The 16,295-nt window shown below is 39.1% G+C and overlaps 1 protein-coding gene across 3 annotated transcripts in view; it reads left to right on the top strand.

Annotated features, from left to right (window-relative positions):
- The window catches only part of NFAT5 (nuclear factor of activated T cells 5), a 63,333-nt gene that overhangs the window by 23,326 nt on the left and 23,712 nt on the right, over positions 1–16,295 (top strand). Inside the window, exons 1-4 of one of the 3 annotated variants that reach the window (XM_057399916.1) lie at positions 447–572; positions 8,312–8,424; positions 13,392–13,453; positions 13,915–14,473. In XM_057399916.1, coding sequence (XP_057255899.1) covers positions 13,944–14,473 — 530 coding nt within the window. In that variant the 5' untranslated portion in view covers positions 447–572; positions 8,312–8,424; positions 13,392–13,453; positions 13,915–13,943. Of the gene's footprint in view, positions 1–446; positions 573–8,311; positions 8,425–13,391; positions 13,454–13,914; positions 14,474–16,295 lie in introns of those variants that run through there. The other 2 variants (XM_057399915.1, XM_057399914.1) reach the window with 2 other exon arrangements.

Here is a 16,295-nt window from a genome sequence, read left to right as displayed (position 1 = left end):
ATGGAAGTGAAGGATCTTACCTAACAAGAATTGGCACTTAATACATGGGAAGAGCCTAGAGTGCTCTGTGGATGATGGTACTAAATTAATCTCTTTCTTTGGAAGTTGCACATCTTGCTCTGAGAATGGGTTTGTCTTTGATTCTCATGTACATGCTGTCAACCCCTTCATTCTAAATGAGGGCTGTTTCTGTGGAAGTTCATGAATTATTTCTTTGTTTGAACAAGATTGCGTCCTTTTGTTTCAGTCTTGAGAATGTGCATCTTAACATTTTTGTGGTTGGTTTGTTTTCTGACATAACTTTATTCCATGATGTTGAGATTTCCAAGTGCTTAATGTGACCTTTTCAAAGGCTGGATTATTGTTCCTATTTTAGGCAAAAATGTTATTTCTTTTCCTGTGCAGAACATGAATAACATTTTGATTAAATCCTTTATGTTCAACAGAATCTGTCTATGACCTTCTCCCAAAGGAGCTGCAGTTACCACCTTCCAGAGAAACATCTGTAGCATCCATGAGCCAAACAAGTGGTGGCGAGGCAGGTTCGCCGCCTCCAGCTGTAGTTGCTGCTGGTAAGTGTTCTCATTTATTCAATTACTTTAAGGTTGGTAACGTTCTGGCCAACATGAACAGTGCTGGCAAAGTTTTAATTGTGAAAAAGAGCATGTCGAGAAGTATCAGAGTTCATTCTAGGAGAACTCAGTATAAATTATGCTGGGTGATCTAAATTATCAGGTATTCTGTTTTAATTTGCTGTATTTCATCTGTGTAGATATTTATTTTCATAAGAAATAAGTTACTTGTGCTGTTATTATCAGCACAGACCTGTTAACTCCTAGAATGCTCTCTGACTTCAGTGGTAGTAAATTCCTACTTGGAACTAAGGGACAATTCCGACCGACTAAACCAGCGAATTCTAGGTAGGATAAAAAATGGAATGGGAGATTACATTTTGAGTGATGAAGCTTTTGCCAGACTAAAGGAGGAAAAAGGTTGTGTTTTCCTTTAAGATGCCTGAGGAAGCTTAGTATTTAAACTCCATTCACACATATTACAAAATTCTCAAATACGTGAGAACAGAGTATATGTCAGGATGGCACTTTCATAAACTGTTAGGTTAGAATTAGCTACTTTTTCTAATTGACAGCATATAAAAATGAGGCATGACCTTTTTAGCTTCATCTTTATCTTGCTCCCAGTCATGTTTCAGACTTTAGTCTAAAGATGCTGTCACTGATCTTCATTAAACATAAAAAAGTGAGGATTTAAGGACAAAGTTAGGTTAGCGTTAGTGCTGGTTTGCATTTGGAGTTCTTGTCAGTAACTTGTATGTTCTAGTAAATATATGTGCAATGGGGAAAAAATCATTATGCTCAGGACAGATGCATTTTTCTTCATTGGATGAGGAAGTTTTTGCATAATTTGATCCCTGTATTTCTTACAAGGTCATGTTCCACTTTCCTAATTGGCCTTAAATTGTTTCTTGAGAAAAATGTGTATATTTAAGGCGAGGATTCAGATAGCTGCAATATTCTTTTTTCTCTATATCATATGCATTAAATGTTTGTGTGAGAATGTTTCCCAGATTTGCATGGTACAGGAATCGTGTTCAGAAACTGAAGTGATTGTAGACGTGTCAGAGAAACTTTACAGCACTGCTCACCATTCATGTTTTGCTACACCTCTTCTGAGAGAACCTGTGGATTTAACTGTGCACAGTGGAACTTCTGTTATTGAAAGAATTTGATGGGTTTATTATATTGAAAGGATTTGATATTTTTCTATCACTTATTAAAAATAATCTGAGCAATATATTTCTAAAATCAGGATGCTTAATGATCAGTTTGGTTCAAAGACACAGCAGCAGCCAAATCCTGTAGAAACATGTATTGTAAAAACAAGTAAACAAAAGAGAACAATCCCACAAACCCTGTTACACTCTAAATCCACAGATAGACGTGAACTGCTAATTAATTCTGAATCTAACAGAGAAGACTTAAAAACTTGAATGGAACTAAATGTCTGCTACCTCCAGGTATTTCGTGTCTGCTTACAGCCAGTCCTGTTCCTTTTAAAAAACTAAGAACACATTAGCTGTGTTTGGGTTAAACTGCAGCACAATTTTATTGAATGAAAAAGTTAAATAGTGTTGAGATTATTTTTTTTTTTTTTTGTTAACTCACAAAGGAGACCCACTTGTTCAATTAAGAACACATTTCCATGTCAGAGAGTCGTGTAGTTTCAGAGACTTCAGGGTGATACCACTGCCCAAAGTGTGTGCTGTGTCAAGAACCTGCTCCAGGTTAGAGTTGACACTGGTGGGTCCACTGTGGGTCAGCACAACTGCTTTTGGTGGCGCGGGATGAGGAGTGATCTGGAAAAGAGCAGCCAGAAAAGGTGGAGGTAGCTGGTGTCCATGTCTTTCAGCTTGTGCAGTTTGAATTGTTCGCTGACCCATGGCTTTGGAGACCTTCCAGAGGTGTGATGAAACAGTTAAGTTCCTGGGTGCTGTATAAGTGAGAAGTATTAAGCACAAGCAACTAGAGCTGTTAAAAGTTGTGTTCAAAGAAAACTAACCAGTCAGACAAGACCCCCCAAACAGAGCCAAGGCAAGTTTTGTTTTCATTGCTTATGTCACTGTGCACTACAGTGAGGACAAAACCAGTGCGCCCTCAGCAAGTTTGCCGATGACACCAAGCTGTGTGGTTCGGTTGATACGCTGGAGGGAAGGAATGCCATCCAGAGGGACCTCGACACGCTTGTGAGGTGGGCTGATGCCAACCTCATGAAGTTTAACCATGCCAAGTGCAAGGTCCTACACCTGGGTGGGAGCAATCCCAGGCACAGCTACAGGTTGGGCAGAGAAGAGATTTAGAGCAGCCCTGTGGAGAAGGACTTGGGGGTGTTGGTCAATAGGAAACTGAACATGAGCCGGCTTCAGTGTGCGCTCGCAGCCCAGAAAGGAGCCGTATCCTGGGCTGCATCAAAAGGAACGTGACCAGCAGGGCGAAGGAGGTGATCCTGCCCCTCTACTCTGCTCTCGTGAGACCTCACCTGGAGCATTGTGTGCAGTTCTGGTGTCCTCAGCATAAGAGGGAAATGGAACTGTTGGAACAAGTCCAGAGGAGGTCACGAGGATGATCAGTTGGGGCTGTTCAGCCTGGGGAAGAGAAGGCTGCGTGGAGACCTCATAGCAGCCTTCCAGTATCTGAAGGAGCCTATAGGGATGCTGGTGAGGGACTCTTCATTAGGGACTGTAGTGATAGGACAAGGGGTAACGGGTTAAAATTTAAACAGGGGAACTTTAGATTGGATATAAGGAGGAGGCTCTTTACTGTGAGGGTGGTGAGGCACTGGAACGGGTTGCCCAGGGAAGCTGTGAATGCTCCATCCCTGGCAGTGTTCAAGGCCAGGTTGAACAGGGCCTTGGGTGGCATAGTTTAGTGTGAGGTATCCCTGCCCATGGCAGTGGGGTTGGAACTTGATGATCTTAAGGTCCTTTCCAACCCTAACTATTCTATGATTCTATGAATCATGTCCTTCTGTAAGAGGGTAACTGTTGACTAGGGTCACTCAGTAGTGAGTTGTGCTGTGGACATGCATAAGGAGAGGCAAGCCCCAGCCCGAAGTAGCTAGGGCTGGTTATCGGGGAGTGGGTGCCAAACCCCGTAGGTGTTGGGGAAGGTTCAGCCAGTGGATTCTATCAGATAGATAGTTTCAGTGTAACATGTTAGGGGTGTCTTTGTTTTTATGTGTGCTTGTCATAGAATCCTAGAAGGTTGGAAGAGACCTTTAAGATCATCAAGTCCAACCATTATCCCAGGACTGCCAAGACCACTACATACTTTTGTTTTTTTTTCCCTACTTCTCGATCCCATCCTCGAAAGAAAACACATGCATCTTGGACAAGTGTTTACCAAAACAGGTTCACAGACCCCTCCAAAACTATAGGGACAGAGCAGAAGGCTGAAAAGAGCAGTTCCTGCTCCTCTCTCTGGTGTTGGAAGGTAAGAGAGATAGATAATATGTAAGATATAATATAAACCAAGGGTGGACATGTCCTTCTTCTGGTAAGTCTGAGGCCAGACTTTCTCTTTAAAGCTGGAGACAAAGTGTTAGGAATAGAGGAAGGAATATCAGTGTGTACAAAAGTTGTAGGTTGGGGTACAGAAAGTGGACCCTATTGGATTGTTTTATAGTCATAGTCCCCCCTCCCAAAAGTTCCTGCTGTGTAGTGGGCAGCTAGGATTCCTCCTATAAGTCATCTTGAACTCAGCACTTCTGAACTGATGGTGGTACCCACAGCACATGGATACCTTGGAGCAGGAGCATTCTTCAGTGTTCTCAGCTGACTTTGAGAATCCCAGGAGCGCTTTTGAGGTTAGCTGTGTGTTCTGCGCCCAAATCTCTGTTTTATCAATAAACTGAATGCAAGTGTTTTGGCTCCATTCTTGCCTTAACTGTACCATATTTCTAGATAAGAGGGTGTATTGCATTTTCCTATTTTCTTTAGTTTCAGGATTGCTACAGTCTCTGAATAGTTGCTACCACATTTTCAATCCCCGGCACCCTGCCTTGTGTAATAATGAGAAGTTTGGCTGGCCTGGGCTCTGATTTCTTAACAGGAAAATAAGAGGAAAATCAGCCTGGGCTTTGTGCATGTCTACATACTTGTACAGGAAAACAGACTTTACATGTCTATTTTAAAAGACCAAAATAGACTATTAATTTGCTGATGTCAGGTCCTAATAGCAGACTTGTAGGCACATTTCTGAGGATCTGACACTGTACAGATGAGAGGATGAGGAGGAAAGATGACTTTGGCAACTTAGTGTTCCGGAATTGGAATCCTTGGTTTGTGTAAGTCTTTCTTTTTCTTTTATTTTCTTCTTTTTTTTTTGTGTCAGCTCTTGCTCTAACCCATCACTTTATTTGGGAAATGACAGTTCAGTCTCCATAGCATTGCAGGTGATTTCATTTACTCTTGTTTTTCAAAGGATGGGGTGATTTGAAATGCTGCTAGCAACACTGTAGGTAGAAATCGGTTGCAGATACGATTACTCTTAATAATGAGAGGATTATGTTACAGGGAATGAACTGAAGTGGTGAGAGGTTTTTATTACTCTCATAGTTAACACAGTTTGTTCTCTTTCCCAAAACACAAGAGTAAGGTAGTATCTGGCTGAAATTCAACTTACTTGTGGCTTTTTTGTTGGTCACTGTGCTGTGGGGTTTTGTTCTACATAAATCACATTATAGGTGAGAAATAGATATTGCTGCAGTTAACTTCTCTTTTTTTTTGGAGGAGCAGGATGGGCTGTTTTTAGCAGCAATGACCTTGCACGGGCAGACTTCTAGTTCTTCCATTTGGAAATTTGTTTTGTGATTTACAGAACAGTTTTAAGAGTATTATGTTGCTGATTGGATTTTAATTGTTAATAAATGTATATCTCATATTAATTAATCCAGAGAAAAGGTATTACCCACTCTCTGAATATCGCACAGGCAAGTGTCATTTAAAAGAACTCTAGGATTTTGAGTTGCGATGTTCACAAACTGAGCTGCTCTCTCAAGCTTCTAATTCTGTTATTGTTCTGGAAGGCAGAAGGGAAGTGAAGGATCTTGTTTTACTGCTAGAAACTGTTCGGAATCACAAGTGTCTTTGTTCAGGGGACAGGAAAAGGAGGATTTTGCCTGGTGAGGTACCATAAGCACATTAAATATGAATCATCATCTAGACTCTTGAAATGCATGAGGGTGTCATGCTGAGAAATGTCATTGTAAGCTGTGCTTGGAGATTTCTACACAATATTTTTAAGCTCCTGTTGCAAGGGGGGATGCTTGATTTTTTCCTGTTGGTTCTTAACGGTTAAGCAGTTTTTTCTTGTTGATCAAGACACATTGAACAAGTGCTTCAAATGCTCAAAATTCACACTGCTGATTTAAGCCTTTTCTCAAAGGTGTCTATTTCGTTGGTAGATCAACACCTTATTCTTGTCCTTTGGGAATGATTCAGGAATATTTTTGACCATGTAATTTAAACAAGTCTTGCATTTTCACCTTTTATCTCCAGTAACAGGAATGCTCAAACCTTCTGAAACCCCAATGAAGAAAACTGTTGCAGAAACTTGCTTCTCTGCTTACCATCCATTCTTCCTGTAGCAGATCTCGGGATGAGCTGCTTCAGTTTGCTGTTGATGCTTTAAGCTGCTCTCCATTTGCCACTGAGGCAAATATATTTATTTTTTCATATACTTTGCACTGATCCCTAGGACAGTATTTCTTGCTTTGCTTCCATCCTGACAGTTCCCAGTTCTTAAATTGAATTTTCCAGAGCTGTAGCAAAAGGGGAACAGATTTTACGCTATTATAATGTATTTACTGATCTCTCTTTGCATTTTTCATATTTGGATACAAATAACCTGTGATGTATTGATCTTTTTTTTTCTGGCTCTCAAAACATCTATGATTATGTCCTGGGAACACATTTGGTACACAGTTAAGCTCTACCTTTTTGTGATCGTATCAGTTTTGTGCTCCTTTTTAATTAAAGGGACAACTACTTGTCCCAAGCAGGCATAATTGGCTTTTTTGATTAGAGTCGTTATTTAAGTACTTGCCATAAGCATTTTTTGTCATTATAATCATGAAAATAAGGCTTTGCCTCTCAATTGCTACTGTAGAGAAATGGATGAAAATACTTGCATCCTCTGTGGGGTAGAGGCTGGGTGCTGAGGGGTATGGGACATGTTTTCCACTGCCAGGACAAGGCTTTTTCGTCATTCTCAAGCCAAAGTTTCTAATAAAGCCTCAGAATGGAGATGTGGATGGTTTGTTTTGTGTGTACAGGGGTTTTTTTGTTGTTTTTTATTTCTGAATAGCTAGTAGAGCTTCTTTATTTTTATTGAAAATATTTTGTCAATTTATCATCCTTCCTGGTGTCATTAGTCAGTTTTTCCTGTTGATACAGAAATAATTACCAGAGATTTCAAAGGGGATGTCAGTGCTGCTACTAATTCTATTATCCTAGGGTTATAAGTACATATTATAAACAAATTATAAGAAAAAAGCATTATTCTTTGTAGTTGGTCTATAAAAACTTCCATTTCTTTGTAGGCTTTTCCCTTCCTCTTCCCACCGCCCTCCCAGTTGGAAACACCTTCCTGTAATTTCCTAGGAGGATGTCTTCCAGGGATTTCTGTCTGCAGCTTGCTTGCTTCAGTCATGTGTCAAATGCTTTTTTCTTACAGAATTAATTTAAACCAGATCCTAAAGTTCTTTAAAAAGGCATCTTCCTGGTGCTGTATGTTGGTACAGTGCCTGGCTGCTCTGTCTCGCTAGTACTAACATAGATGTGAACAATTTTAATGATTTTATGTGCCTTCAGTGCATATGTTCTCCTCTGCGTGGAGCAGAGCTCCCTTATAATTACCTCTTAAAGGTTATGTAGATGTACTCTAGATCATCTCTTTTTTCCTAAATTAAGCTTATTTCAGGTCTTCCTGAATGTCATACAGTCAATAAACCCAGCTTTCCAGAACTGCTCAAAGGGGAGTTGTTTTATCCTTCTGAGAAATGTTTTGTTAATAGCTAATTCTTGCAGTAAGTGGCTCCTATTCTTGCATCAAAAGGCTTGAGAATTACTTTGCAATAAGAGAATTGCCTGTTCCTTAATGAGTAATGAGAACCAAAGCCAGTGACAGGCAAAAAGGGAACAGCCTTATTGTACTGTTGTGGGGGCACCTCCTTGCATCAAAGGCTTTGTGAAGGCCAAGAGGCGTCCTTAATTTTTTAGGGAAAACCCAAGAACAAAAGAGTCTGTTTCTTCAGTTGGGGTGTTCTTTGTCAGATCCATCAATCTTGACACAGCCATACAGTCCCTCATTTAGGGTGGCAGGAGCTGAGGAGATGACAGGTAGAGCTTCAAGAGAGCAGCTGAGGGTCCTAGAGTTCTGACTTGCTTGGATGCAGCTGGTTATTGCTCTGAGTGGGGAAGGATGTAAGATACATGGAATTGGTGTGTGTGAGCCACTAACAAAAGCTCTATTTAAATACCTAGAGTGTTAATTTAAGAATGGATGTAATTTATAACAAAACCAGATTGACTGATGTATTTACCCAAAGTATAATACACTGCTTGGTTCAGCATGTGAATGTAAGGGGAATTTACACTGTTGGGCTTAATGTACATTAAATTAACCTACCTATCTTGAATCTAAGTGTTTTTAATAACTGGTGAATTGGATTGCTTTATTTTATTTGCTGGGATGCTAGTTTTTTTCTCTATTAATACACTTAACTTGCATTCTAGCTTCGCCATTCAGAGACAGGCATCGAGTGGTGGGTTGTGTGACAGTGTCTGTCAATAGTGAAGACAAATAGTGCCAGAGACATTTAACCCATCCAATCTCACCCAGGGTATAGGTCGGTCTTGTTTTCAGACTTCTTCATAAGTCTCTTTTCTTTCTTCCTTTTTTGTTTTTTCTTTTTTAAAATCTTTTTTTTTTTAATTTATTTCTAAATAGTGAATTGATACTGATTTGAAACTTAACATTTTGGAAAAGTTTTTGACATTACATCAGTAATATGAGAAGAAGAAAAGTAGAAACCCAAGTTTGGCATGTGAGGTGTTGAAAGCAGGTTTGCAGCCACTTTGTAAGTTCTGATGTTTACCTTTCAAACCTTTGGCAACACAAGGGCTGATGGTAGAAATTTTGCACATAGTACCCTGTGGTTTTGTTCTGAAATTGTCCTTCTGTGTTCAGATCAACATGGGAGAGTCTTATTCAAGAACATGACATGTTAGATAAATTAACAAATGTAATAAATGTGTATACTTTATATATTAAGCCTGTACATCACCTAAACCTCACCCTGTGACTTTCCTTTTTTGACACTTAATTTTTTCCCAACACAGTATAGGGGTCACGTGGGATGCAGGTTAGGCTCTGAGGAAGAGTTCTTTAATGGCTTTTTGCTAGTCCTGGCTGTTCATGCACAGGTGGCTGAAAAGCTCATGAACCCCAAAATATCTCCACTTATTTATGTTCACAATCTTAAGCTTTCCAGGCTGGGAAATGACTTGCTTTGCACTCCAGCTGCAGTTAAGAAACAAAAGTCATCAGGACGCTATTTGTTTCGTTTGGAGGACTTGGTAATCCTTGTTGTATTAAAGGATCTCTTTGGAAAGAGCAAACAAGGATTTCAGGATTGGCTCCATGTAAGTGTTATCTAAATGGAAGATTCCCTCAATGCCAGGTAGTCATTTTTTTGCTTTCTCCTGCCTTTCAGATGTTTTTTTAGAGGCTGAATGCCTTGTTTTGACTTCACAAGTTAATACGATATAGAAATATGTGCCATTGCCTTAATTGCTAACTCAGGGGATAATAAGTTTTCTTTGTACAATGCTTTATGTTACTGAAAAGAAAAAGACTGCACTGATTTGCTCAATGGGATGCTCTTTTCTCTGTGTTCCCTTAGTTTTTGATATTGTATTAGCCTGTGATTTTTAGCAGCATGTATTTGTGCTACACGCATGTTGTAGCCCTTCTTCCACTGCCTGCTTTTTGGCTGCTTTTTGTTTTCAGAAGGATCCTCAATTACTCAGTCTGTTGGTTGTGAATGTAGTTCTGTTCACTGCCTGAAAATGAGGGAAATGGTTGGGAGCAATAGGCACCTCTTTTGATTTCCTGAGAGGCAACAGTACAATGACTGGTAACACGAACAACTGGAATTTCTTTGAACTTTAGTCTTCCTTGGAGTTGTGCAGAGTAATTGGTTATCTTTATTTGCATTCTGAACTCCAACACTAAGCACTTAGTTTGTTATTTCTTGGTTATTTCCTCTTTTTGATTTACACGTTACAGAATTGCTTATTATTGATGTGTAAATTATGAAGTCCAAAACAGACCGAGGACATCCTTATGCTGAACTGTTTGTTACCGTTCTGCCTCTCCTGAAGAAAAAAGGCTTGTAGGACAGACAACAAATTCTGAATTATTTATTTTACCTACCTTAAAAGTTACAGTGATGGCAATGAATAGATTCAGGAGGTTTAGTTTCAACAGTGATCAGACTTGCTCTAACTTGGAAGTAGTCTTCTCTCTCTTTTTTTTTTTTAAATTAAAAAGAAAAAAAAAAGGAAAAAACCAACCTTGTGATGCTGGTGCACGTTTCATTTCTAATAGTGTGGCTGCAGTCTTGCCATAACATGCACTTGGCTTCTGTTCAGTGCTAAAAAGCCATTTTTATTTTGAGGTTCTGTTGAAATATATCCAGTGTTATATTTCAAAATGTACATACTCACTTAACCTATATATTTGTCATTGCAAGCTCTGTTAAACTGCAATTCAAAGAGCCACCTGTAACAATTCCAGTTATTATGTGTCTAAAGAAAATAACATCAAATAAAAGAAATGCTGAAACTGGGGAAGGGGTGTGTGTTTCCATTCCAACCTGACAGACCAGTGACCAGGTACACCCTGCATTGAATGGCCACTATCTATTTGGGTGGTGTCTGCGCTTCATTCTCAAAACCAGGAAATGCAAAATGCTCTCCCCTTTTAAAACAATACCAGTCCAGCCTGAATTACTGAAAACTTCATAATATTTTTTAATTTTTTTTTAACCCCTTCCTCATGCAGCATATTCAACCAACAGATCTCTTTTGGGTGTCACATACCTGTGTGGCAGTGTGTTGTCACTGGCTTTAGAATAAACTGATAAAACCAAATGGGAGCCATGAAATATCTAGTGGTTTATTCTTTACAGTAACTTCATTAATTCTTTTTGACCCCATTTACTTACTAGATGTTAAAAAAAAAGTTCGAAAGAGGATGTGTTGGCTAAAGGCCTGCAGACTCCATGAGAAAACATATTTTACTGTGTTTCTCAGTATTTGCAGCTTAAAATGTTGCTAAAGCAGTTAATAATTTATCTCCCAAAATAGATTTTAGAATGCTCAAATACACAGGTTTAATATATCTAGTGTATTTCATTGGCTATATTCCTTTCTTATATTTTTTTAATTACTATAATAGAGAAGACACTGGCCTGGACATGCTTTAAAACACTTGCATGTTTATGGATGGTAATGACATTCGTCTGAGAATATATAAGGCTAAAGAGAGGTTTTCTTGCCATTACTGTTTAGCTTGATGTTGTTTTGATACTCTAATCTTTCTGTTACACAGCAGTGTCTCTGGTAGATGGAGGAGAGTATAACCAGTTTATAATGGACAGTATTTCTTTCCTTTGTAAAGGTACAGAGGAAGAGCATACACCAAAGACTCATACACATACATGCTTTTTAACTTCTAGGCAAAAAAAAATGGAGGAGAAGAAATGGAGGAAACAGTGATTTATTTATTTTTTCCTAGAAAAGTGAGGGGAAAAATACAATTATTGAATTTCTGGGCAGGATATGCATTGAACCATTTGATAGCAGGGTATGGTCAGTGTTTGACATACTTGTTCCAGTGCAGACCATGTCCCTTTTAAGTTTTTCTTTCAGGTCTTTTAAAAGACCTTTCTAAAACATTCTCAATATTTGCTGCAAAAAGAGAAGTTTTTGATAATCTTGGAGGAGGAGTTTTCCAGTTCAAGAGCCCTGCTGCCTGGGTCAATGTACATAATTACTGATTTGTTCAAGTCTTTGTCATGCAGAGGCAAACAGGAGAGGTGCATACACTGTGTTGTACTGTGCATGATACTCAGTTTCTTCCATTAAAAGAAGAATTAATTTGAAGGAAAATATTGCTATTCAGTAATCCAATTCTGCAGCATTACTGCCATGTGCCATGTGTTACCATTTGCCAACACTTGCATGCAGCATATATGCTGTATGTATGCTGCTTATTTCCGCAGTGTGGTTTCTTTCTGTTTGAGTGTATAAATGATGAATGGAAACTAATTCTATTTAACAAACCAAAGTAAACATCCCAAATAGCAAAGGTCTTTCTCAACTCAAAGTGGCTGCAAATCAGCTCCTAAATATTGTCACTGAAATTAATATCTAGATTTAATAGTTCTTGCGAATTCTGTGTTTTTGAAAAACAGCATTGCATTAATGCATGATATAAAAAGGATAAATTCACCTTTAAATTGGAATGCAGTTCAAAGTGACTGAATTCTCCCTATTTCAGCCACTATATTTGCCAAAGAACAAACTGGAAAATGGAACTGGTATCATTCATCTGCTCCTGCTTCACTGGGAGGTTTGGGTAATGGACTTCCTATGAAGATAAGAGCAGAATAGTTTATGGATAACCTGTAATGACCACTGAATTTGACAGTCTGAAGTAGCATAGGTTTACTTTTAAATTCACTTAGCATGGAAAAGTTGTAAGAAATGGTACTGTTTTAAAAAATCTTTATCATCACTCATTGATCCTCCTGGTAATCACAAGTAGGCTGATTTATAGAAAGGCTTGCTCCATTTTACTGTTAACTAAATACATACGTCATGGCTGAACATGCTTTATTCTGTTACTTTTAAATTGCTTAAACTGGATAAGTTGTTAAACTATCTGAATCTTTTAGTCTTGAGAGATTAATATAATATTTTGCCTTTTAAAAAAAATCCTCAACAAGAAGGAAGCCATCATGTTCCTCTTGATAATAGGTGTTACCTCTGTGGCACCAGTAATTACATGAACAAACATACTGGATAAGTATGTAGATATATTATATACAATTTGTTTGCAAAATTAGATTATTTCTGTGGTTCTGGTTTATTGTGTAAGATGTGGTCAGCAGGGCAGAAATACAATAAATAGCAGCTCCCTCTCAGGAAGCTTATATCTGGCTATAAAATTCAGTTTTCTGTTTCTTTAAATCAGCTGTGTGTCACTGAGGAATCAAGACTTAATGTTTGTTCATACTGCTTCCTCTGAAGTATTTCAGCTTAGGCTTTCACCTGATCTGTCCATTAAAATTCTTCAGTGGAAATGATTATGTTGGTGTCCAGAAATATTCAGAAGTTTGTTTTAATCATTTAGTTGTCCTCCCATGTTTCTAAACCAGATTGATCTGTGCGACCTCTGGAGGAGTCACAATCATGTTCTTTAAAATACCTTACTTCCTATGAACTTCTTGGAGGTCTGTCCCAAGCTGTCTCTGTCTGCATAAGGGACTTGGCTGATAAAGTCTGAGAGAAATCTCTCAGTGTCTGAAAGAGTCAAATTACAGAAATTTCACATTGTCTTGTATCACCATGTCACCAATACAGATACTTCATCCCTGTTTTGAATGTTCGAAAGAGCTGTCATATAGTGACTGATACCAGTTCCATTTTGCCTCCCAACTCAGTTGATTTTATATTTTATTTCTCATTTATGATGGAATAATCAGCAGCTCTTTTTCTCATTTATTTTCTCATATTTTTATTCCAGGATTTGCCTCTGAAGCAGGGAGTGTCTGCATTAAAAATGACCTGTAGTTCTCTGCTTCATAGGTTAGAAACTTATTTTAATACTTTGTGGCTAAGCACAGTCCCGTCTCTTTCAAAAATAAAAAATTCCAACAATAAATGGTTTAATTGGCATTGAATGTGGATTATAAGCATTTCGCATTGGGGCTTCCATTATTTTTAGATGAAATGGCTTCTACACAAATAATTACTCCAGCTGAGGCAATGAAAGCTGTGTTTGCTTAGAGCCATTTTTATGAATTAACATTACACTTTAAAAGCGTTGATTCCAGTGGATCATACTAAGTCTCATTTGGACATTTCCAAAGTAATGTATTGGTTAGGCTGTATTGCTTTAAGCATTTACATTCTAAAATTTACCAAATTCCAAATATTTGTTGGGGGAAAGAAATCTGTTCATAAATCGCTTTGTGTCAATGGGACTGCTATAGCCAGCACACACAGAACCATGTATCTTGTATTTACTTCTGAATTATACACCGCAGATGCTTCTTCAGCTCCTTCCTCTTCCTCCATGGGCGGTGCTTGCAGCTCCTTTACCACCTCTTCCAGTCCTACCATTTACTCTACCTCAGTCACCGACAGCAAGGCTATGCAAGTGGAGAGCTGCTCCTCAGCCGTGGGGGTAAGTACCAGAGGGGTAAGTGAAAAGCAGTTAACCAGTAACGCAGTCCAGCAGCAGCAGTCAACGCCGAAGAGACACACAGTCCTGTACATCTCGCCACCACCTGAGGACTTGCTGGACAACAGTTGGATGTCCTGCCAGGATGAGGGGTGTGGATTGGAGTCAGAACAGAGCTGCAGTATGTGGATGGAGGATTCACCCTCCAACTTCAGTAACATGAGTACCAGTTCCTACAATGATAACACTGAGGTGCCACGTAAATCACGCAAACGAAATCCAAAGCAGAGGCCAGGGATCAAACGTCGAGATTGTGAAGAGTCCAACATGGATATATTTGATGCCGACAGCGCCAAAGCGCCTCACTATGTCCTTTCTCAGCTCAGCACGGACAGCAAAGGCAACTCAAAAGCAGGAAATGGGTTGGTATCTGTTTGTTGTTTTTTTTTTTTTTTTTAAATAAAGTTTTATCACCATATGTAAAACCAAACTAATAAAACTCTCCCCATGCCCAGTCAAGTGTTCTACTTAGGTTCTCACATAAATCCTTTCTCTTCTCTGCTGTTCCCTTTTGCGTCCTAGCCTTTTGATAAGGTTTGATTAGACTTGGTAGTCCTTATTTAGAAGATAAAGCTGAACTTCCCTACAACAATTGACGCAGCACCGATGAGCTCATCTGTATTGTTATTTAAGTGAAATTCTTCAAAGATTGCACAATTCCATTTATAGAATGGCACTGAAAATGCATTTGAAAAGAAAAGCAGAAGCGGACTGGACGCACCCTAAATCTTAGTGGGTTTTGCAGGATTTTATGTGAGGATTTCAGTCTGTGCACTTTACCTGCTTCTGTTTGTCTCTCTATTTACCAAATAGAGAGAGTGATGAGAGAAGAAGCAAATGGCTTGTTAGGATTTCTCATCATTGGACTTAACACATGCTTTACTTCTTTATAAAATGTTAATAAGGTGAACCAGATTTTGTTTCTTCTTGTGAATTCACTTCTGTATTTTGTTTTTTTCAGAAATAAATCTCTAATCCTGTTTCTCTCTGTGCTTCTGGGTTCTGTGCATGCGTGTGTCTGTACATAGGCACGCTGGGTGGTGGTCTCTCATCTCTCCCACTTTCACACTCTTCACTAAATGCATTTCAGTAGTTGCTTAAAGAGGAAAAACTCCATCAGTTTACAGTAGTGTGTTGATACATTTTTATTTTTTAACTTGTGGCTTCTTTAGTACTTTTAAGATGATTGAGTGGATAGATTTGGCTTTTTTGTTTTGTTTTTTTTTTTGTGGGGGGAGTGTATTTTGTTTGTTTTATATACGTGCTTGCAGTACATTCTAATGTTCATCACAGTAATGGTGAATATGAAAATCTGACAGATGGGAAGGATTATGAACTTCTCATATTCCAAAGGGAAAGAGCCTGGAGTCTGTATTCCCAGGGTCATTGCAGTTCCATACTTAAAATTTCACTGTGAGAAAGTGATTCTGAGAAACTCTCCAGAGTACTGCTGCTCCCTGCCTGCTGGGTATCACATCAGGGCCCATGGAGCTACCTGGTACCAGGAACGTTGGCTCTGCTATTGACCTGTGTGTCTCCTGGTGTCTCTGTATAACAGGCACTAAGCTTGGCTGCAGTTGTCCAGCATCTCGTTTTCACCACCTGAAATCAGTGTTAACAAAGTAAAACCTTAGTACATGGTAGACCCAAAGAAGCAAATTAGTGTATGTAAAGCAGCTGCTTGGCAGGAGGAAGCTGTCTCCACTGAGCAGAGGGGGTCAGGTGCTCCCATACAAAAGAAAGACACTTATTGAAAGGCAAGAACTGTGTGACTGTAAATATGATCTCTGGGCAGAGAGGAGATTTAGTAAACTCTGGAACAATATGAAGGCTCCACACCTGGTATTGTTTAAGGCCAGGCTGGACGGGGCTTGGAGCAACCTGGTCTAGTAGAAGGTGTCCCTGCCTGTGGCAGTGGCCTTGGAACTGGATGAGCTTTAAGGTCCCTTCCAACCCAAACCATTCTGTGACTCTGTGATGTCAATGTAAAGAGTCACAAGACTGTAGCATTCTCTAAAATATTAGTGGCTACCCAGTGAGCATTCATCAGTGCTGTCAGCGGTGCTCTGAATGCAGGGGAAATCATTGTTTTTTCTCTAACATGTCAAATACAGGCTAGTTGGAACTGCAGCAAAACTCTTATATAACAAAATTGTCCTTTTGAATAAAAGCTCTGGGGCAAAA

The sequence above is a fragment of the Pezoporus wallicus genome, unplaced genomic scaffold (assembly GCF_028554395.1).
Source record: "Pezoporus wallicus isolate ANWC-B61680 ecotype Strahan unplaced genomic scaffold, APGP_CSIRO_Pwel_v1 contig_448, whole genome shotgun sequence".
Classification (NCBI taxonomy): Eukaryota; Metazoa; Chordata; class Aves; order Psittaciformes; family Psittacidae; genus Pezoporus; species Pezoporus wallicus.
The sequence above is the reverse complement of the archived record's forward strand: the minus strand, read 5'-3'. Positions and strand labels throughout refer to the sequence as shown.